The sequence below is a fragment of the Polyodon spathula genome, chromosome 2 (genome assembly GCF_017654505.1).
Source record: "Polyodon spathula isolate WHYD16114869_AA chromosome 2, ASM1765450v1, whole genome shotgun sequence".
Classification (NCBI taxonomy): Eukaryota; Metazoa; Chordata; class Actinopteri; order Acipenseriformes; family Polyodontidae; genus Polyodon; species Polyodon spathula.
This window is the reverse complement of record NC_054535.1, coordinates 24,606,304-24,629,481: the sequence shown is the minus strand read 5'-3', so window position 1 is coordinate 24,629,481 and position 23,178 is coordinate 24,606,304. Positions and strand designations below refer to the sequence as shown.

Sequence of the window (23,178 nt, the reverse complement as noted above, 5' to 3'; positions counted from 1 at the left end):
CCTGCTGATCAAAAGGTAGAGACATTAAGATGCCAAAGTTACAACAGGCTGATAGAGTTATAATAGACACCTCATATTACAAGATTTTGTTGCATTTATTGCATTTTGTAAAGTGCTTTGTGATGGTGTTCCACGATGAAAGGAGCGATATAAAATAAAGATTGATTGATTGATTGACCGATTCACTGATCTTATCACAGTTCAGTACAGGTGTCTGCACATTCGTGATTGATAAATAGACAGAAATTAAAAGGAACACTGCACATTGAAGGGTAATTACTACAGATAACTAGAAAAAGTCCTGCTGCATATGTGGAGTAAATTCATCAATTTCCATACCGCAATGTATGGAAATATGCATACATGTATTATAGTTAAAAGCATTTAAACCCTCTACACATCAATTACACTGCTTGTAAGGGTAATAGGCACTCATTCAATTAGCAAATGCTAGTTAATTATCTGGTGAATTAATTTAAGCAGACACAAAGTAAGTGTGTGTGTGTGTGTGTGTGTGTGTGTGTGTGTGTGTGTGTGTGTGTGTGTGTGTGTGTGTGTGTGTGTGTGTGTGTGTGTGTGTGTGTGTGTGTGTGTGTGTGTGTGTGTGTGTGTGTGTGTGTGTGTGTGTGTGTGTGTGTGTGTGTGTGTCCGTCCGTCCGTCCGTCCGTCCGTCCGTCCGTCCGTCCACAGATCAATTTTTTTCTCTCTCTCTATATATATACCTATATATATATAGGTGATCAAAAGTACTGGCACACATGGTTTTGCTGTTGTGCATTTTTATTAACACATTTTTTATTACAAAATGGTATTTTCGGTTGTGCATGAATAATACGATTGTTTGTCCTCACATTAATCGTTTTACAAATTAGGCCTTTAAAGTCATTCACAACTATTTTCTTAATTAATAATATGCAATATACAACACATGCGACTAAGCTGAACTTACTGTACTCCATCACCCAACCCAACCCTACCCTTCCCTTCCCTTCTCTTCTCTTCTCTTCTCTTCTCGAGTTGGTCTGAAAAACACAGCGTGCTGCTGTTGATTTTATTTGTTTCAGGTGTCACGCCTATCGAGCCACAACCCCAAGGTCTCCGAGCCTGCAGGTATACCCATCTGGATTTATCGGGTTTTTTTTACACACGCCTGCGCCCCTTCTTTTAATCCCACGATCTGCGAGTAGATTAGCCGTGTCTGAACTACGGCGCTAGTGATGGCAAGAGGGTGATGCACTGACGATTGGGAAACAAAAACAAATACACAAAACACGAAATCACCTAACTACAAACAACGACCAAGTAAGAAGCGTATACTGGCTTGGGTTGGTTTGGGGTTTATTATGGCAAAAAAACATTCACTGCCTTCAGTGGTGCAGCGGCAACAAAAACGACAGGAATCATGATATCAAGATGGCCGCTGAGAGGAGTCCGGGGGAGAATAAGTGGGATATGTCATTGTGTATAGGGTCTGGGAAAGATGTTATATTACATCGGTGTTATTTATAAGAAAATAAACTTGTTTATTATTATTATTATTATTATTATTATTATTAGTAGTAGTAGTAGTCGCAGTAGTCGTATTAATAATAATAATGACCATAAGCAACAATTGGAAAATAAATTTAACAGATCCATTATATATATTTTTTTAACATATTAAAAACAAATCTTCGAACAGTAAACGATTTAATGGGCGTAGTTGTATATGTTTATTTGAAAAAGTAATTTGTAAGGGATTTATTATTTTGATCTCGGATTTTTCTTATGCCTTTGCTGTGCTGCAGATGGAATGTTTGTTTAAAAATTAATTGGTAATGGGTTTTGCAGGTTGATTGTGTTCCTCTCACCATCAGTGTCTTAATTACCAAATCATTTCTGGAAGCTGTTGCTGGGTAATTCACCTTTGACACAGTGTGAGGAAGCATAGTGCTGCACTTGACATCTTCTAACAGCCCTGTACGAGTGCTGCTAATGAGCTGATCAGAGTCCCTCCAGTTGATGTGGTCACTTTCAGTTACCACACCAGATGAGCTGTTTTGCTAGACTATTAATTTAAACCCCCTCGTATCCACGCTTCTTTTTTGGGGGGTACTAGTATTGGCCTCAGTAGGTGGTGAATTGCCTCTCTTTGATGTCCGCTACAGTATGGCATGGTGTTGATGGGATGTCTATTAAAAGGGTAGACATTCCACTACCAGGTGTGTGTGTGTGTGTGTGTGTGTGTGTATGTATGTATGTATGTATGTATGTGTGTGTGTGTGTATGTATATATATATATATGTGTATATATATATATATATATATATATATATATATATATATATATACACACACACACACACACACACATATGTGTCTGCTGTGTAATTTAGCTGGCTTTGGAATAATATTGACCTATTACCTTTACAATCGGGTTGCATGCATTTCTTTGTATTTCAATAGCCTGCCCTGTGACATGTTTTGTTCTGTACTGGATTTTCATCATTATTCTATAAGTGATTTGATTATTGTAATTTGCAATTTTTTGTACTGTTTAATGCCTGTTTTTGGATACCTGACATAGACATTTGAGATTTAAAACAGATTTTGTAGTTACATTATTTGAGATGTTTAATAATATGTGGTCATTTTTAATTTTTTTTTAATTGTTATAATAAACAGTGAGGTCCATTATTGAAATAATTACCTTTGCAGTGCTCTTATTTTCCTGTCTAAGCAGTACAATCCAGCTGATTGGACTAGATCAGTATTTTTCAGCCTTTGGTATGTGTACCATGACTGGTATACAGCGGCAATTGTATTTATATCGATGTGATTCCAAAGTTAATGGTGGGGAACCAAAGCAGCCACTCTGTGTTTGTGGTGAACTTTTGTCATATTAGATGAAACCGTCACATCTGCGGTGATACTTGGAGACGAAAAAAGAAAACCAGTTGTAATGGGGTAGCTCTGTTTTACAATAGCCATTTAAGAGTTCCTGGTACATCTGATAGTCCCTGCTGGAGACACAGATATTGGAGGTTGAAAATCACTGGACTAGAGCACTGTAAAGATGAATACTTTCTCAGTATAACAAAAAAAGAAAGACATTGACTTGTTGACTTTAGAACATTTTCAGTTGTGACTTTTTTTTATATAACATCTTTTTGTTTTGTCTCCCTTTTTTTTCTTCTTTGAACAGAAATACGTGCTCCATAGACTATTCTGTATGTTTCGTACAAAGCAAGAATTAAACTTTTTTTTCTGGCTCATGCACCCACAGATCTATTGTGGTTGCTGTTGAGGAGGGGAAATCAATAATTCTATTTGTGTTTTTTAACTTTCAGCTTTGCATTGTTCTTGGAAAATTGTGTGACGTTTGCAAATTCCTTGAACTTTGGCATTGGGAGCCCACTTTTGTTTGGCCCCCCGTCTTTGCAGCTCGCCCATATTAAGACACAGCTGGTCCTACAGCAGTTGAACTTGGTTGCTCCCAGCAACCACTCACTGCCGGCTTTGTCGCTGCTCAGCCAAGCCCTGCTGAAGAACACCATGTCACACCCTATGTATAACCCAAGGGGACCCTTTCCTGGTCAGAGAACAGTGGTGCCCAGCCAGTATGGCATGAACCACCCGCAGAACATGATGATGCAAGGGGGTCACATGGGGTCACAAGGGATGCAGGGGATGCAGCCTCAAGGAACGCTACCTCAGATGATGCCTCAACAGATGGGTTTTCAAGGACCTTTGCACAGGCCATCTCCCCCAGTCCAAAACACTCTTTCAAAGATCGACATGCAGATCCGAAGCACCCAAGATGAAGTCCGCATGCTGTCGCAGGTGTTGCAGCAGATGAACCCGAGGTTAAAGAAGGAGAAAATGGAAGGTGTTCTTCCCCCACGGCCAAGCCAGGAAAAGCAGAGGATGATGAGCAGAGTGGAAGACAGAGGACAGGACTGGTCTTCCTACCAGGCCCCACCAACCAAGCTCTTTGCTTCATGGTTCAGAGATGCTCCGGAGAGGAGTCACGCTGAAGGCAAGGAGAGCCAGCCAGCTCCACGGTCAGTGGAGAGTCGCCAAAACCGATACACGACAGAGAGCACCACCAGCATCCTGGCCAGCTTCGGACTGTCCAATGAAGACTTGGAGGAGCTCAGCCTTTACCCAGACGAGCAGCTCACGTCAGACAACTTGCCTTTTATTTTAAGAGATATTAAGCTGCAGAAAATGAAAAGACATTTGTCTGGCGTGGATAGGCCTCCGTCGTCTCCTGGAGGCGGGGAAGTGGTAGGCAGTGAATTGCAGCACAGCAAAGTAATCGATTATGGACATTCAAGCAAAATTGGTTGTTCAGAGCAGCCTGTGGAACGGCCAATCTACAAACAAGAAGTGCCAGCTAAGGAACAGGCTTTTGGAGGGCCATCGAGCATGCAGCTCAAATTTGCAATAGAGACACTGGTCTCTAAAGACAACCGTGGTCGGCATACTTTTTCTAATCGTTTTGCCAAAACAGACTTGCCTGTAGACAAAATGTCACAGACGACCTTACCTGGCAGTGCAGCTAGAGCGTTGAATAAGCAAGCAACCAGCCAAAATCCAGTCAGCAAGCCCACCATAAGCAACCCTCTCAGAGCCAGCCAGGTGGAAGGCAGTGGATTGGCGAAAGCTTTCCCGCTGTCCAAAGGATCCTGGACCCTGGCGTTTCCCGTGAGCGATTCATCGTTGAGCAAGAGGCTGCCGACCCCCACCATGAAGAACGATTATTATGCTGCCTCTCCAAGAATCTTTCCCCATACATGTTCACTGTGTAACATAGAATGTATACAGTTACAGGTGAGTGTTTTTAGTGCTAAGATTCTGTTTTCCTTTTTAGCCTGTTGCTGTCTGTGTTCAGCAAAAACAAAGATTTTAACATTTAGAAATGGCACTTTTTTATCCTTCCTTTTAGAGTTCTTAGTGTTTTAAATATTATCCATTTGATTTGTAAGCTATAGCAAATGTAAAACTATTGGTTCTTTTTCTGTTAGTGTGAAAAAATCTTGCATAATACAAAAACACATATTGGCCATATTTCACTGTTGTTAACATGGCTGTTATGCTCAGTTTTACAATTAATGCAGTAGTACAGCACAGCTATTACAGTATGGACTGCCGCAATAGCTACCGTAAATTGAACCAGCTGGGTTTTAACGGCAGTTGCAAAAGACATATGTACGTCTGTTTGGTTGTAACAATAAAGTGCCGTTCCAAAATTCTGTTTTGTGAATACATAACAATGGCATCCAAGCAAAGCATTGGGTGGAATTTCTTTACCAGGCAGGAGAAAATGGAATTTCTAAACTCCTGCCAAGGAAATATTTCATTCAAAGGAGGAAGCACACCTACTTACTGTGCTCCACATTATTTTCTTATTTATTACACCGGCCAGAGACCCACGCTTACAACTGTATTGTCATCTCAAATTAATAAATTGAAACCCAGGTTGGAAAAAGACCCGGGTAGCATTGGGTACTCGTGCTGACCTCTTTTTATATATATATATATATATATATATATATATATAAAAAATTTACTGTATTTCTAAAAACCCATACCTATGTCACATTTGTTCTAGTGCAAGGACATCAAGTTTCAATTAAACGGCTTGCAGTCCAAAGCACAAATAAAAATACATTTTGTATGGATGTATTTGTATGTATATCAGTGTTGTCCAATGACCAGACTTTGAGGGGAAAAGACTTCTGTACATACAACAAGGGAGAAGAGAATCAAGAAGAAATGTGATAGATGAACAATTTTCTGCTTGTTCCTTGTGAACGTACATACAACAAGGGAGAAGAGAATCAAGAAGAAATGTGATAGATGAACAATTTTCTGCTTGTTCCTTGTGAACGTCTTTGGGCAGAGTGAATTAAGTCTTCGTAATACTCCTGCTGGATTGCTTCTGAGTTAAGAGTTGTATATGGGTTAACATTGGGCCTTTTTTTTTTTTTTTTCCCCTGTTCCTGTACATTTTGTAAAAAGAATATAAATCAACCTGAAGAAGCTGTAAATCTGAATTTGCTTTCTGAAATAGCCATCAACTTTATCAGCAACCTCCCTTGGTTATCTGACAAAAATAATTTGAGGAAATACTTTTCTTTGCATGAAAGAGGGGTGCAGTGCTACTATTCTCTCTTTATAGGCTGTTTCATCAGATTATTTTGCCACAACACCATTTGGGGATTATTCTGACTTGCTTCTAGGTTCTTTGCATGACACATCATGCGGTCAGTGTCACACATATACATGCCCAACAGATACATGTGATCTTGGGCCTGGGAATTGGTAAACTGAATACCAAGACCCTCATAATCCCAATGAATTAATCTTTTACAATTGTTTTAGCTGTCATGTTTAAAAAATGTACCAATAAAGCACTACTAGTATCATATCAAAATGTCATGCCCCTGAGTTGTTGCTTTTTGGTAATCTACTGTTTGATTGTTTACCAGTATAATAATCAGAGTACTTGCTCTTTGGATTTCAGGGAGGTGACAATTTGTACAAACACATGGCAAACCTTTTATTTTGGTCAAAGGCCAAAGCCTGCTTATCATATTATGCTTTATTTTATTAGATTATATTTTCCATATTGTTGCAAATGTAACCTTTTTTTCTTGCTAAACCAATATGGAAAACACTTTTGTTACAAAACAGTGATTGTTACAATGATTGTAACAATCACTATATCTAAGAAAATATGTATATTTTTGTTCAGCATTTTTTGTTTGGAAGAAACTTTTTTTTTTCCTCCCCCTGTTTAGTACAGTAGGTGGTATATACCATGTGCTGGAGTGGTGCGCTGTCAACCATCGTTTCCTTTTAATTTTTTAGTGTGTCTGCTTGTGTAATCGGGAATCCTGTTCCACCAAATGCCTCCTTTAGTAGACAGTGGGGGCATTTGCATCACACTTTGCAGTTCAAGAGAATGGTCTGCTTTTATTGCAGCAGACATAGCAAAAGAAAAGCAAAATTTCCATCTTGGCAGATAAAAATTGATCAGCTATCCCCTAAAACCCCAGCAATGTCATTAACTTTTGAATTTTAACAATAGAATCCTTTAGCTCTCCATAAGTTAAAATAATAAATACATCCTCTTTTCGGATTACAAATGAAGAAACTTACGCCAGCAAGTAGCTCTTGGTTTTTGTAAATTAGTCTGTAACATAGTCATCCTTTGTCATGTTTTTGCTTTCCAGGACTGGATTGAACATCAGAACACAGCTCTTCATATTGAAAGATGCAGGCATTTTCGCCACCAGTAAGGAGATTTTTTTTTTAATTAAATTTTTCTGTTGCTCTATTGGCTTTCTTACGATTTGTAACATCTCCTTTTATTGTTCATCTTTTAGAAAAATCAAGTAGCATTGCAAAATCAGGAAAGTTGCACACACCCAAAGCAGGTGTAGATGCTGTACTAGTGACATGATCATCTATACAACTGAGCTAGTTTGTTTATATCAGGCCTTAGTTTGGGTTTTTATATCAATAGATTTCATAGTATGAACTAAATATTTTACATGTGTGAGCAATTAGCTTATGAAAACTCAAAAGGATGTAAAAGTGTTAATCAAGTAAAGCAAAAAAGTTACCATGTGTTTTAAATTTAGTGTTTTTTTTTTTTTTTTTTTTTTTAAGATACCCTGACTGGGAACCTGAGATATTGCCAAATTTGAGGCAAGTATTTATTGGTAGCTCCATATAAAGACATTTTTGCACACATTCATTCTTTTTTTTCTATTGATGGAATAAAAACAGTTCATTCTAATTGATAACAATGTCAGACACTAGCCATCTTGAGCATTAATTGCCTGTAAATGTATTGCATGGGCAATTTGCCTACTGTAGATAATCTGGCCCAAGATGTCTTATGCATTTCTTTATTGCCTGTTTTTATAAACGTGGTATTAACAAAATATGTTCAATATCAGTGTATTAAACACTATCTTAGTAAAACAGTCAAATTTAATGTAATCCACTTGTGAACGGCATCGTAACCCACATCAGATTTTATAGGCCTAATCCTTTTAATTGCTTCAGCATGCCTGCCTGCCAATATGGTTTCTTCTTGTTTTCTGCAGGAATGTGTCAAACGTTCCACAGCAGAGTAAGAGCCCGAAGAGGCGCACCAGGTCCATATCACCCAGCCAACGGCGGTACTGGGGTCGACCATGGTCAAGAAGTCGCTCTGGGTCAAGGGGTCGCGTGCGGTACAGCCGGTCTCGCTCGCGGAGCCCCCCCAGGTATAGGCGCAGCAGGTCGCGGAGCCCGCCTCGCCGCCGTCCCCGATTCAGACCCCGCCGGTCTCGCAGCCCATCGCCCCAACACCGCAGGACTTGCTCACGCACACCCCCTCGCAGGTCCTGGAGCCCCCCGCCTGCCTGCCGCTCCCCTCACAGGGTGAGCCCTCATAGGGTCAGCCCCCGGCGATGCAATCGATCCATCAGCAGTGAGAGGCTGGCCAAGAAACTCATCCAGTCCACAGGTACAAACTGCACACTGACTGGTTGGCTGGATAGCTAACTTAACTTTTGGAATCTACTGGGTTTATTTGTAAGCTTAAAGTTTATATGAAATTCCATTTGCTATATATGTTTGAAATTGTGCAGTTTTGGGGGAATTTTTAATTTTTTTTTTAACGAATACTATGTTTTCTCCAACATGGTATCTAATTGCACTCTTAAAGAAATCTGTTTGCTATCTGTGGTTTCAGATTGTCTTGTACTTCCTTGGCCATTTCACCTCTATAGAGAGAAATTGTCCCCAGTGCCCACCCCTACAACTGCTTCCCCTAATGACTGATATGCTTTTCTGCCAGTAAGATGCTTTACACGGAAGACATTACTGAGGTGAAATGTCCTGCAAGGCAACCAGACTGCCCTGATGTAGAACTAGATTTCATGTATTAAAATGAAAACATGTTTGTGCTTTAGCATCTATTTATTTTAATAAAAAAAAAAAAAAAAAAAAAGAAAACCCACACATTATTGTTTTTACTTTGCTTCTAGGTTTGTCTGCTTCAGAAAATACTTCCTTGGAGGCTATGATGCAGACCCTGGCCCCTGCCATCCTTGCGGAGCTGGCCAAGAAAAAGTCAGCCAGCGCCAGTGTCTCTTCTTCCACTTTCAAGTTGCACGGCTCCAAGACACAGAGCAAGCCCTCTGCAACAGCGACCAAAAAAAAGAGTGGGTCTTCTGCAAACACCAAGAAAGAGATTTCCTCCTCGACTGTGTCAGCAAGAAATACAGAGGCCATCTCAGAAAAGGATTCAAAAACCGTTGATCAAGATATTGCCGTCGAAGGGGTAAGTAAAAACTGCAGGCTACTGGATTACATTCTTTAGTTATTGAGAGTATTGGAATACAGGGGAAATATGGAGCAACCTGTATCAGTCTTTTCATCCTTGTGTATATATCACTCGCAGTACATTTTACGGTGGATGTAATTTAATGGTGGTCTAATTTTTCATAATACTAATGTCTCTAATTTTGTATTTCTAGATGTTGGTTACTTTTGTATTTGTCTTTTTAAAATTTTTTTTACTGTAGATTATTAAACCCAAGAACATCAACGGGGTCACAGTTCGCATCTCTGATTTGCCAGAATCCAAGTACACAGACCAGGATTTCATTCAAACTTTTCAGCCCTTTGGAGAAGTCAGCCGTGTGTTGCTAATTAAGCGAAAAAAGGAGGTAATTCCCTTTCGTTTGAAGCCTTTGATGTAGTTTAGTAACACATTCTTGAATGAGAGGTCTCCTCTAAATTTTAAATAGTTAATTTACACAGGGGGTGATAGAATGAACAAACCTCTTTGCAGAGTATAAAATCGCAAGGGGGAATTTGACCTATGATCAATATAAGTTTGTGGGCATTATTATCCTGTGACGTACAAGCCAGTTTTGAAACTGACTCCTGCCCTGTTTTTTAGGCTTTTGTGACCATGCAGTTTGAGGAGGCAGCCAAGGCAGTAATTGAGTTTGCTAGAACGGATCATTTGCTGATCCGGGGGAGACGAGTGAAAGTCACCTTGGAAGGCAAGGTATGGGTATAGCTTTGTATTTCTTACTTGTTGCACCTGTGTTTTATAAAGAACATTTAAGCCGCATTTCTTGCTGAACTATGGAGTTCCTGTTTGTGTTGGTTTGATATCTGCTCTTTCTTTCCCCTGTTCACAAAACCATTAAACAAGAAGAATACAGAACTAGAATAACTAAACTCCTCACTATTTAAACCATGCTAGGGCCCACAGGAACACTAGGGACCAGTGTACCCCATGTTAAGATTACATCACCTCTCTGATGCAGTGCTGGTAAACTCCTGCATTGTGTTATCAGTTTAGCTGGAGGACAACACAGATCTGGAGGCTCCACTGCAGAACCATGGGCGCCCTATCGGCCACAGAGGTCGCTGCTGCGCGGTGAGCCATGGATTCCCCTGCCGACCTAGGCTCTCCCTACCCGGGCAGCGCTCGGCCAATTGTGCGCAGTCCCCTAGGAACTCCCGGTCCTGCTCGGCTGTGACATAGCCTGAACTCGAACCTGTGATCCCCAGGCTATAGGGCAGATGCATGTGGAGTGCCTTTATTTAGATTCTTAAGTTGAGTTTTGGATCCCAGAGTTTTGGTTGTCCAAAAAAATGTCAGGTTGCCCATAATTGACCTATGGACTGTGATTTGTACAAAGTACACTGTACTCAATATAGGTACAGTATCTCAGTTCATATACTTTTTCAATATCAAATTCCAGAATTCCATTTGTTTTTCCCAGACTTGTGTTTTAGTTAGTTTCTACTAGTTTTGTGATAGTTATCCACATATGCGGGCAGCCGCAGAGCATTATAGCTTTTTGATCCAGTGCAGAAGTTGCTCCTGGTTCTCTAAAAGTATTTGTCAGAATCTGGAGGTGCATATCTAGCAAGAGACAATGCAGGTATGCAAAAGAAGTAAGATACAGTACAATCTAAGAAATGTCCAATATTTGAGAACTACGTTGCATTATTTGCAAAAAGAATATACAAAGTTGTATACCGTATGTTAAATGTTCAGCACTATGCGTGGTGAACAATAACAAAAATTAAATAACAAATGTGCACATATATATTAATGTGCAAGTGTCGAGTATTAAGCATCTAAGTGAAATACTTAATACAATACACCCTCGCTATAACAACCCTGTTTGGGTCCAAAGCCTTTTGTTCGCTATAGTATAAGTACAATCCAAAACAAACGATATAAGCTGCTGGAGTAAGTTAAGGAAGTCACCTTGGATAAAGGCATTCGCTAAACTATTAATAATAAATTAGTACTGTTTTATTCTTTGATTTTCTTTATTACACTCTTTGTCACTACTACTACTACTAATAATAATAACAATTGATGTGAGTAAGTAGATTCAAGAAAATGCACAGAGTCCTTTTCTTCAATCAGTTGCCAGGTTTATTGAAATATGCAGGGAGGCTGGTCCCCGGTACAGGACAAACAGAATACTCGTTCTTACAATTTTTGCATGACATTAAATACCCTTCTGCACTCGGTACAATAAGTTACAAACAAGCACCATACCTTTAAAATAAAATTACTGGTACATTTTATTAATCACATTAAAGAAATGAAAAAAGCGATGTTAACATGCTACATTTTAAATCTGAGTCAGTGATAACTGCCTTGTTTTTTTTTTTTTTCCTGGGTTGGGAAATAACATTAACGATTTAATAACGGTAACAACATGTGAATCTTGGTGAGCAGAGTACCGTAGCTTGTAATTCCAGTATGTAACTTTGTTTAAAAAAAATTAATATAAAATTCAATATAAAAGTATATACTTTGGCTGTCATAGTGTCCGTTTTACCCTTTGTTTCACTGGAGAAGGCAGTCATGTGACATACCAGTGCGCTGACTAGATATGATTGCTTGTTGTCAGGGGTGTTACACGGGGCAATTCTTGAAGGATTTGGTCACAAACAATGTTTACGTGTACATCACCCTAGAAATCACTCAAGCATTACCAATGAAAAACATTGATCCATCTAAACATGTTTTACTGGGATGATCTGTGAGCGGAATCGCAATTGAGAAACAGCTGTCTGATTAAAGCACAGAAAGTTATTTTGTTATAGTGTAAAAAAATCTGATTGCCCACTGAGCAAGCAGCCAAAAAAAAGACATTGTCCGACAGATTTTTTTTGGTTCGAGCTAGCGATTTTACGAGCCTTGGATCGTACTAGGAGTTCAGATTTGCTAGTGTTCTGCTGAAGGAAGTTGGCAGACATCCAAGCAATCCATCGATGTATTGAATGGAAGCAGAGAACCAGACAATGGCAGAGGGTCTTCCAGGGTCGAGTTTTTAAGTAAAGCTGGGTGTCATCAGCATAGGAGTGAAACATAAGGCTGTGTTAGCGGATGAGGTGACCCAAGGGAAGCATGTAGATATTGAACAGAAGGGGCCCAAGAACAGATCCTTGGGGGACACCACAAGTGACTGGGTTTGCAATGCCACTGCGTCTAGTATAGAAAACAGACTGCATGCGTCCAGATAGGTAAGAGGACATCCAGGAGAGACAGGTTCTAGAGATTCCGACATATCTTCTGAAGGCGGTCAAGAAGAATGCCATGATCTATGGTGTCAAATGCAGCTGTTAGGTCAGGATTAAGCGGGAGAACATTCACAATCCAGAGCAGAGCAGTTTCAATACTGTGATGCGTCCAGATACCAGACACTAGAGATTTGGGTGGACACGTGCAGGGCTGGCCTTTGTCCTTCCAGAGGCCAGTAGCTCGCTGACATCCGATCTTGAGTTCCTGGGTGTAGAAGAGGAAGCTGGCTTGGTCGTTTGATATGCGCACGCCCAATGAACCTAAAGTTCCCTTGAGCTTTGAGGGGGAGAAAAAAATAATTGGACATTCTAAATCGGGGTTAAAATAATTGGGCACACTAAATAAATAAATAAATAAAAAAGCCTCCTTATTTCTCCTTGGTTTTTGTAGGATAAAAAGGAACTGAAGAAGCCAAGCCCAGTTATACAGAAGTAAGTATTTCTACAACTGTGGAAGAGATCACATTTAAACAGGAAAAAAAAAAAAAAACATCCCAAGTGGATTACTGACATTAATTTAGTTGTATTTTATGTGTCACTGTTCAGTAGACTTTTATTTTTTGTAGTTTACGGTGTTTTTTGCAGAAGCATACAGGTACATGCTTTGTCTGGTCTGTTTAGATCCTTTAGCGTTGAGCACAGTAATGTGTGAAGCAAAACCTAACCTAATGCAATTGTTTGTTTATTTTCTCCTGTGCTGCAACAGAAAAGAGGGGACAAATGTAGAGTGTATAAAGAATACAGAAACCAAAAACTCAGGTAAAACGTGAACCAACTTAATATGTTTTTCTTTCAGCATGTATTTAAAATATATTTGTATCTACACCAAACTGTATAAATCCGGTAACAGGTTCCAAATGTTTCTCAAACTCCACCAGTGGAATGCTTTTATTTGATTTACCTTTTGACGTGTGAATAAAACACTGTCTCAGAAATTACTCACTTGAGTCGAGTATGTACATCACTGAATTGCATCCTAGGCTACTGAATGCTACAGTGATACTGAAGTTCAGCAATTTTTTGAACGATGTCTGCAATTTTCAGATATACGTAGACAAACCCACTTGTCCAATTGTGATGAAACTTGGTATTAACATTATATAGCACAAGATCTAAAAGGGTGTCTGTCTGGTTTGTCACACATTTTTGCATATACAGTAATCTGTCATGTATCCACCCGTCACATCTGCCCTAACCGTTTACCCACGAGAGAGAGAGAGAGAGAGAGAGAGAGAGAGAGAGAGAGAGAGAGAGAGAGAGAGAGAACGAGATAACCAGGGTTGGATACCGAAGAGTGAGTAAGCAAGTCAAAATCATGCAAGTAGCCAGAGTTAATGTATTATTCAACAGAGAAGATTAGTTCAGAGATTGTAGAACCCACCAAAGTTTTCGTACACTCTGTTGTATGTACTCTGTGCGCTACCATTGCTGGTAGTGTCACGTGAGTTGTTCAGTGTGTGGATATGTAAATAAATCCTGTTTACCTGCAGGGTGTATCAACTTCAACCTCCGTCTAGATCTCATACCTGTCACTCAGCAGTGAATGCAGACGGCTACTCTGTCACAAGCATGAATACCCTGTATTTTTCTAAACAAGGGATTTAGGGGAGCTCTGTAATAAAAGCGGAATCTCAAAAGAACAATGGTGTGTAATATAGTAATTGTTACAACTGTGTATAGTAGTATTTTTAAAGCAGGATTAATTTATCCAACGTTTCACAATATCCGCTGTGAGCAGGGAGAGTGCACATTTGTTTGGTTTTATTGTTTAATTATGACCTGCACCTGGGGATCATTTCAGATTTGGACCAGGTGCAGGGTTTAAATCGTCAGCAGATAGTATACTCGGGGCTGCTGAGTAGAAGGAGGTAGAAAGTGTGAGCTGCTTCTGAGCAGTCAAAGTAAAGTAAGTGCTGGGTTAAACCGGTGTAGTTTGTTTGGTGCCGTTTTATGTTAGGTAAACGGCTTGGCTGTCCTGCATGTTAGTCAGGGACCTGTTAATGTATAGTCAGAGCTCCAAAACGGAGTTAGGTTTTGTTTGTTTGTGTTTTGTGTTTATTAAAAAGTGCGCGTAAGCACTGCAAAATTCCACTTCCTTGTCTAGGTCTACGTTTTTTAAAGGGGCAACAGACCTTGAGAGTTGCAGATCTATCACACCGCCCTTACTCTGGTCCCACTGCAGTCGGACACGAGACAAATTACTGTATCTTGAGAACCGTTTATCAAATTGTGATTAAACATTTCAATGCAATTTCTTCCTCTGCTGTTCTTTACAAACTGTTCATATATGTCATGGGCGTAAACTTTCATCAATTTTGAGTTTACAGTGGCGGGAGAATGTATGTTGGTGACATACTTGTGACTTGTTTGTTTTGAATCTTGATGTTAGTTTTCACTTGTGTTGTACAGAAGCCAAGGATGGTAAGAAGCTTCAGAAGAAGAAAGAGAAGGTGGCTTTTATTTTTTTTATTTAAATGCTTTTAAATTGTATGTTTTTTATATGGGGTGTGCATTTAACCCTTTGCAGCCCAGTGTCCAATGTATTTGACATTGAGAAAATATCCCTTAAATACTGTATACCTTTTGAATTTAAGACTCCACTAGAATTAAAGAGCAGATCAAATTTCCTACCCTCAATTTGAGGAAAAAATAAAACATCAAATATGCATTTACAAAGATAGAACCTCAATTCCACATATGGAGGTAGTTTGTGGCCATCTATTACACAGGGCGTTAGTTATGTGCTGCTTCTCATTACTCCAGAGGTGTGCAATCTGTATCGCCTAACACCCTGGGGAACAAGATTTGCCATTGTACTTTGCCCGTCAGACAAGTGTTTTATTTTTTTTCTTATGTTCGTTCAGTTGCTAGAAAGACACTCTGGGTATGTTTATAGAGTGCTTAAGTGTTTACATCCCACCCCTGTCACCTCTGACTGGCTGGCTGTGGAAGAAGCTGATCTTCTGTTGGTTACAAAAGAAACCCAGAAATGGCTGCTAGAGAGCCTCTGGCAATGCAGACTAATCTTAAATTTAAAGTATTACCAGTATCTGTTTTTTGCAAATAAGTGATACTGCTTTGTTAATACACAAACCTGATATTTAAATGCAGCAATCTAATAGTTAGAAGAAAAGAAAAAACAAAACAAAGTGCCATAGTCGCAAAGATGTTGGCTGATTTAGAAAAAAATTGTTGTGAAATTTTATAGCATAAAAAAAAAAAAAGTTTACTGTTTAGAAGCATTCAAGACAATTTTCCTGGCAATTCTTGTTTCTCTCTTTCAATTTATGTTGCTACTGTCTGTTATTTGTTGAGGTGAGGTTGGGTCACAGGGAACCTTTTGGGTATCTTGAAGAATTTAGTGAACCCATCAAGCTACAAGGCTAGATCCGCCCCTGTTGATCACTAATTGATTGATTGCGTTCACTGTTAAATAAAACCAAAATCCTACAAGTTATATTCTGCTTTTGTGAGTGTGTTTTGTGCGACGGGTAGGGGACAAGTAGATTTTTTTTTAGCATTTTGTCCCTTGGCCGACAAGTTGTTCTTTCTCAAAAATTGCACACCCGTGTACTCGCACCTGTTTTTCTGCCAGTTTGTGAAGTGTGGTATTGCTTGACACATTGAAAAATATTGGGGTCTGATCAGCATTTCTGATCTGTCCAAGGTGGTAATTTTTGTGCTGAAATTGTAAAGGCAACGTTTTGGTTTGTCTTCTCTACAGTAAGTCACGTTGATGCTTATGTATTCGGGGAGTGACGTCTTTTGTTGGTGATTTTTAATACATGCATCGCTATACATTACTCTTAAGACGCAGGCTATTTGAAAAGCAAAAAATGGTTAAAGTGTGTCTTAAATTCAAAGGAATACGGTAGGTATGGGAACATACCTAGGGCAGTAAAGGGTTAATTTAAATTAATAGAAGAATCAAAAGAGCAAGCCTTGTACTAGATTTGGAGATATGACTTTAACTGGACCGTACCAAACAAGCTTTTTGAAAACATGTTTTTATTTACGCATTTTTAAAACTATTTCAAGCACATACATACATACTGAAAAATAAATTGGCCAGTACTTACGAAAAAAAAACAGATCCCCTTTATACATGGCTTATGTGTGAATCAATGTGATTTTTAACTTTGTTTCGCCAGGAGCCCGTGAAACCTGTGGTCCTGATCACTGGCCTTCCAGAAAGTGGTTACACCGAAAAAGACCTTACAAAACTGGCCATAGATTTTGGTTCATCAAAGGTTGTCATTGTTCCATCACATAAAAAGGCATGTATTAACAAAGTATATAAATATTTGTAAAACTCTTAATGATGAGAGGTGTCATTTTATAATTGTTAAACCAAAAAAACATCCTGACTTCTTTGTTGCTTTTAGGCATATATGGAGTTATCAAACTCAACATCTGCAGATGCAATGGTTAACATTTACAAGTCCATTCCAGCTAAATTAATGGAGAATGAACTGAGCATTACACTGCTGCCAACAAACATAGACCTGCAAAGTTCGGTAAGGAACCCCAGCTTGTGAAAAGGCAAACTCGTAGATTTAAAAAATAATCATCTTCTGCACCAAATTACGTTTTAATTTTATTATGGCTTTTTTTTGTAACTTCATGCCATCAATCAGTATGTTCAGAACTGATTTTGATTTAGAAAGCAACCTGTAAGAGTAGCACAACAAACAATTCATTTGTGATTCATCACTGCAAATCTGTACTCTAAACGCTAGCAATGTCAGCTCCTTAATGCTTGAGCCACCCATTTAAGATGGGGAAACACCCTTCAGTTGTTAATCCTTTTATATTGTTCTAGGAGGCTATCTTCAAAGATATACTTGGACTGACCAGAGCTGATGTGAGTAGTTTGATTTGTGTTGTGACTTTATTATACTTATTCCCCTTTTGAATCAAGTTCACAGAGGTGGCTTGACACAGGAACAGGGTTTAGATGACCCTGTGCAATTTCTATTGCAGGCTTCTAAGTGTGCAAAGAATACATGCAAGCGACCAAGTCTAAAGGTAAACTGTTTCAGTAAGAGTGCTATGATGCAGGTACAACTGTCTGTTCATCAGACCTTGGTTAGCAAATGATTGAAAACATGAGAGCAAACAGTAGTATCTAGAGTCAATAAGCGATGTTGCAGATGACACTGAAAACTATCCAGATAATATATAATAATGCCCCACTGAAATTCTTATAAATAGATTGGCTGAGTATCTCGTTTTCACTATTAGTTCAGTTTGTTTTTATACCTGTTTAGGTAATTCCATCTAACTGTTTTTAGTTTTGTAACTTGTTTGTTTCCCTAAACTGTCTAACTGTCTAAATTTATGGTAATCTCTATTTCCAAAACTATTCAGCTTGAAATAAGGATCATCTTTGGTTCCTGATATGTTTCGGAAAGCTGTCTCAAGCTAAATTTGAATTCAGTTCTGAGCCATGAGGGTACTGAATTCCGTGCTTGACAAGCGCCAATATTTTATTTTTTTTTATTTTGCTTAGTGATGAAAATAGTTTGGTATTGTAGCTATGTGTAAGTAAGCAATACTGCTTATTGTAAAAATAAACAAATCTGCCATCCAAATTAAATGTAATGGGATATGGTAGCTGAATTAAACTGAGGGTAAATACTTGGAAACATTTGTAAATGGGAGATCCTACACTACGTGATTATGTGTGCGTGTATATATAAGGTATATTTTTTGTGTCCTACCCCAGTTTTAACAATAATTTATTTTACATTCTGTAAAGTTTGTGAACTGTTGTTTGTATTGGTCATAATTTTGAAGTCACTGGGGGGTCTATTTTAATTAATGCAGCTGGGTTTCTCCTGTACTGACCCACATATTAATACTTGCAATAAAACGTAAATGAGATATAAAAATACGGTTTATAAATGAAGATGGTAGTATTAAGGTATGCCACTGTTTTTACATGAATAATAGATGCATTGTCAGGGGGGGGATCCTAACCAAATAGCACATATTCTTGCCTTCATTTGGTTTTATAACTGCTGTAAAATAGCAGTTGTATTCTATGGTGGTTACACTGGCATGAAGACCTGACTGATGTGTGTATTTTTTTTTTTCTTTTCTAAGGAGTTAAATAGGCTTCCGCAGAAATTGGTAACTATCAGCAATTTGCCAGACGAAGGCAATGTAACTGAAGAGCTGCTGGAAATGGTTAAGAAGTTGGGGAATGTGAGGCGCTCTGTCTGCTTGAAGGACAAGGTAATACCAGTTCAGCAAGATCCCTGTAATTCAGCATTTCCCAGCGCTGCCAGAATTTGAGATCCGGCAGCAACTGCACCACTTGTCCCCAGAAATGTGGAGTCTGTTTAGTTGGTAATACAAAGTTTCTTACATGAAGCTTTTCACGTATAAGAAACTAAGGTGTGGTTTCACATGCCCTGATTAGCACTAATCATGAACTGCGATACTTAAAATAACTTCAAGTACTCCAAGATTAGTGGTAGGGTTTTTGAAGTCTTTGATAAGTAAAGTATGTCTGGGCTACTAGCATCATTTATAGTTTGAAGTTGTGGATGAACTTCTTTTTTTTTTTAAAAGAAAAAAGTTAATGGTTTTCTGCTAGAAAGCCTTGATATTTTATTTCTAGTGGTCTGACTTCTTTTTTTTTTTTTTTCCTGCATTTTTACAAATGTGTTTCTATTTTGTAACTGCAGCTCATTATAGAACTGGAGACACCAGCTGTGGCCAAGATGGTGTGTAATCATTACAATGAGTTCCCCTACACCATGCAAAACAAAGTCCTTGAGTTCTCCATGTCTCCAAAAGCATTCTCCAGGGAACAGGTATGTTGTGTATGGAACTTGTAGAATCAATACATCAAAATTGAAACCAGGCAGAATTTAATTATTTAGTTATCACAAGTTCTAGATACAGCTGCATTTCTTGATCAGGAGGTGCTATGCATTGACATTCTACAAAATCTACATGGGTCCTGTGAATTTAGAACACTGATAATTTGTTTTAAGATGAAACCTGTTATCTGCTATACATAAAACTTAAGCAAAACACAAAAAAAACTTACTGGAGTTCTGTAGATATTAACACTGTCTCACTGTTGCATAGCCAGCTGTATACAGAACTACAATAACCAAACCTATTGGATAGGTTGCAGCTTTAAATAGTAACATTCTCCGAGGATGTGCAGTAATAAAGTAATCCCATTCCTGATCTTCCAGATCCAAAAAGATCTGAATCAAAAACCTGATAAAGCGCCCAAGACAACCACAGCTGCCAGTAAACCAGCAACTTCAAGCAAGGCCGCCGATTCAAGCAAGGCTGTGGTTACAGCTCAACCTACCCCCGGCTCAGTCTCGGTCACTGCAACACCATCTGTCACCGCTGCCAGTGTCTACACAGTGCCGAGTCAACCAGTAGTTACCAGCAACCCAAATCCTGCTCCTCTGCCCACAAGTATCAGCAAGCCTGATGCAACCAGTGCTACAGCAAATGCTAGTGAGCCCACAATAGCTGCTGAGTCAGTTGATTTCAATCAGCCGAAAACTGACTGCAAAGATGCTCTCACAGCAACTGCAGGTACAAGCAAGCCTCTAGAGTCCAACGGCCTCAAAGAAACAAGTACGGCCATAACAGCCTTCAACTCAACGTCTGGTAGCTCATGTAAATCTGGAGGTCTGACAACAGAGCAAAGCAAACCAGCAGTTCCAAAGACTGAGGCTTCCAGTGCCAGCTCCCTAGAAGCAGCCTGCAGTCTTCCAGGAGCAAAGAGTGAGCCTACAACTCTCATTACCAGCCTCCCCACATCCACCATGCCAGTAGAGGACATCAACCAATCTAAGAACAGCAGTCTGTCCACATTAACAAGCAAGACCACGAGCAAGGTCACGGTTACTAGCCCCCCTGCACAAACAAGCAAGCCAGCAAATGAAAATCCAACCACACCCACAGTCAACATCACAGTGATCAGTGAACCTGGGGCTGCTTCAAGTGATGCAGAGGCAGTTACGACCCAGGAGACGACAAACCTGCCAGCTCCGGACTCCCAGGTGAGCACAGAGGCACCTACAGACGCTCCTGAAGAGATGGACACTGCTGCCTCCTCGGTAACCGATGATGTTCTAAAAGTCCTGGAAACTTCAATGCAGGAAGGTGGTGCTCTATCTAAAGTAACATGCATCAGTCTGGCTGATGGTCTGGCTCAAGAAGTTAGTGGTTCAAACGCAGATGAGTCTTCTGCGGGCAGCACAGAGATGGTACCTGTGGTGACGGCCTCCGATGCCAAATCTACTCCAGAAGTACAACTCAAAGAGGAAACCCTAGCAGCCACTGATAATGCCGCAGACGCCATAGTCCCTGAAAAACCTAAAGGTGTTAAAAGCAATAACAATCCCAAACTAGCTTGCAAGGAGGCCAGCCAGCAGGCAGAAACCAGCGCAGCACCAGACAGTACCCGCAGGACCAGAGAGACCAGGAGGACTGTGGCAAAAATGGAGCCCAAGAAAGAGGTGGGCCAATCCAGCCTTGCACAGGGGGGCAGGGGGAGTGCGACTGGGAATCGGAGGGGCAGGGAGGTCTGCAGCCCAGAAGGGGGCCGCCAGGGACGGGAGGTCACTTGCTCCCTGCAAGACCAAGAGAAGGAGATGAAGGCAACCAGCCATGGAAAGAAGCACAAGGTAAGAGCTGTAGGAATAAGGGGGGAATCAGTATTGGTATAAATGGTTTGAGCTTCTTTCATATTTAGTCTTTATAAAGGTTCCCATGTAACTTATTTAATTTTTAGTAGTTTTTGGACTGGCCACATTTTATAAAGTGATTTTTAATGCACCTTTATCATTTTTTGTTTAAGAGTTATGGCTCTGGCAGGTCAACCAGGTCTACAAGGAGTAATTTAAAAACAGATGTGAAAGCGGTAAGAAAACATTTGAATCTGGGGCTATCCCAGTCTTTCTAGCCTTTTTTTTTTTCTATAGTTATTTATTTATTTAATTAACCACTTTGACACCATGGCGTACGCTATTTGTTAAACATAGGGGACTAAAAGATCCTTCAATTACAATGGAGCCAAACCATTTAGTGCTTTATAGATAATGAGAAGGACCTTAAAGTCGATAGTGGATCGCACCAGGAGCCAATGGAGGGCTGCTAACACAGGGCTGGGGAAGCCTGTTGTTGTTTCAGCCAGATGTTGCTCAAACTGACAAAATTCGGTATGATTTTGGCCGCCATATTGGATTGAAAAAAAACATTATGCCTAAATGTAAAAATTTATCTTTCAAAAACCACTTATTGCAGAGTGCAGAAAGTCGATAAAGTTGTTGAGGGATAGTCCAAGATTAACTGGTGTTTGTAAGAAGCTGATAGGTTGTGTGGTATGGCGGCCATGCTACATGACATCAAAATCGCACGGTACAGTCGTCAATTCTTAATAAATTGGTAAAAACGAAAAAACGGAACTGGGTCATTTTGAAAAACAGAATTTGCCATTCCCAATAATGGAAAATCAGGAGCCCTATATATATTGGGGTGCATGTCATATCGTGACCTGTTTAATGTGATCTTACTTGACATGAGTGTATCGTTATACCCGTAATTCTGAGTGGTTCTGGGTTCTGTTCCTGTAGTCTCTAAATCTGCCTTTTACCTGGCTTTGAGATTGTCTGGAGAATTCTTAGTGCTGAGTCTGAACAGTCTTCAGCTCTTCCAGTCCCACCTGCACTCTGTCAATATAAATGTAGAGTAGGTTAGGCTGGAAGGACACATTGTGACTTGATTTGAATATAATGAGGAAGGCTGTGCAGTCCCAGCACAGACTTTGAGAAAAATATAACAACTCAATGTTGGAGCAACAGAATCTAGATCTGCTCTGAGTAACTGCAAACACCATAAAATAGTGAGGGGAAAAGTTGAATGTGTAACATGTAATTGCTGCACCATCCTAGCAGCCAGTCTAAAAGCTGGCATGTCTCTCATCTGTTGCAGAAGGAGCAGGAAGCGGAGGATGAGATGTTTACCTTCAACCTGGATGAGTTCGTCACGGTGGACGAGGTAGGAGACCAGGCCTCGGCCGCCCAGGATCCCCTCAAGAAACTGACGGCGGAAGGGAAATGCAGGGAGCCCTCTCCCAGGCACCACTCAACTCCCTGTGCAGACCCCGCAGCCAAGCGTAGCAGAATAATGGAGACCAGGGCTCCGACAGCAGAACGCGGGCCGGGAGAAACCCTGGCAGCCTCCTCCTCCAACAGCGAGCCACAAGACAGGAAAGAGAGCGAGGCTGCGACGACCAGACTGGTCACTCTGGACGAGGTGAGCGAGGGGGAGGAGGGGGATTACACCTATGATGAAGTCAAGGTGCAACCAGGACTCACTGGAGTGAAGGACCCCAAGGTGCTGGTGACTGTGGATGAGGTGGAGGGAGGAGAGGGAGAAGGAGTGGGAGACCTGCTAGCTCTGGTCACCCTGGATGAGATTGTGGACCAGGAGGAGGATGGAGATGGGGGAGAATCTGGGGCCTGTCTTCCTGCTGAGGTATTGTTTTTCACCAGACAGTCTGTCAGGGCAATTTAT

The 23,178-nt window shown here is 40.1% G+C and overlaps 1 protein-coding gene across 5 annotated transcripts in view; it reads left to right on the top strand.

The window, feature by feature from the left end:
* Positions 1 to 1,163: 1,163 nt before the first annotated feature.
* LOC121294485 (zinc finger protein 638-like) overlaps positions 1,164 to 23,178 on the top strand; it is a 33,694-nt gene continuing 11,679 nt past the window's right edge. The window contains exons 1-20 of one of the 5 annotated variants that reach the window (XM_041218270.1): positions 1,164 to 1,302; positions 3,330 to 4,815; positions 7,224 to 7,285; positions 7,663 to 7,701; positions 8,106 to 8,509; positions 9,033 to 9,328; positions 9,573 to 9,716; positions 9,953 to 10,063; positions 13,007 to 13,047; positions 13,322 to 13,374; positions 15,025 to 15,065; positions 16,767 to 16,892; positions 17,001 to 17,132; positions 17,438 to 17,479; positions 17,599 to 17,643; positions 18,724 to 18,855; positions 19,311 to 19,439; positions 19,833 to 21,287; positions 21,461 to 21,523; positions 22,594 to 22,917. In XM_041218270.1, the coding sequence (XP_041074204.1) occupies positions 3,535 to 4,815; positions 7,224 to 7,285; positions 7,663 to 7,701; positions 8,106 to 8,509; positions 9,033 to 9,328; positions 9,573 to 9,716; positions 9,953 to 10,063; positions 13,007 to 13,047; positions 13,322 to 13,374; positions 15,025 to 15,065; positions 16,767 to 16,892; positions 17,001 to 17,132; positions 17,438 to 17,479; positions 17,599 to 17,643; positions 18,724 to 18,855; positions 19,311 to 19,439; positions 19,833 to 21,287; positions 21,461 to 21,523; positions 22,594 to 22,917 (4,920 nt within the window). In that variant the 5' untranslated portion in view covers positions 1,164 to 1,302; positions 3,330 to 3,534. Of the gene's footprint in view, positions 1,303 to 3,184; positions 4,816 to 7,223; positions 7,286 to 7,662; positions 7,702 to 8,105; positions 8,510 to 9,032; positions 9,329 to 9,572; positions 9,717 to 9,952; positions 10,064 to 13,006; positions 13,048 to 13,321; positions 13,375 to 15,024; positions 15,066 to 16,766; positions 16,893 to 17,000; positions 17,133 to 17,437; positions 17,480 to 17,598; positions 17,644 to 18,723; positions 18,856 to 19,310; positions 19,440 to 19,832; positions 21,288 to 21,460; positions 21,524 to 22,593; positions 23,140 to 23,178 lie in introns of all 5 variants that reach the window. The other 4 variants (XM_041218231.1, XM_041218240.1, XM_041218250.1 and 1 more) reach the window with 4 other exon arrangements.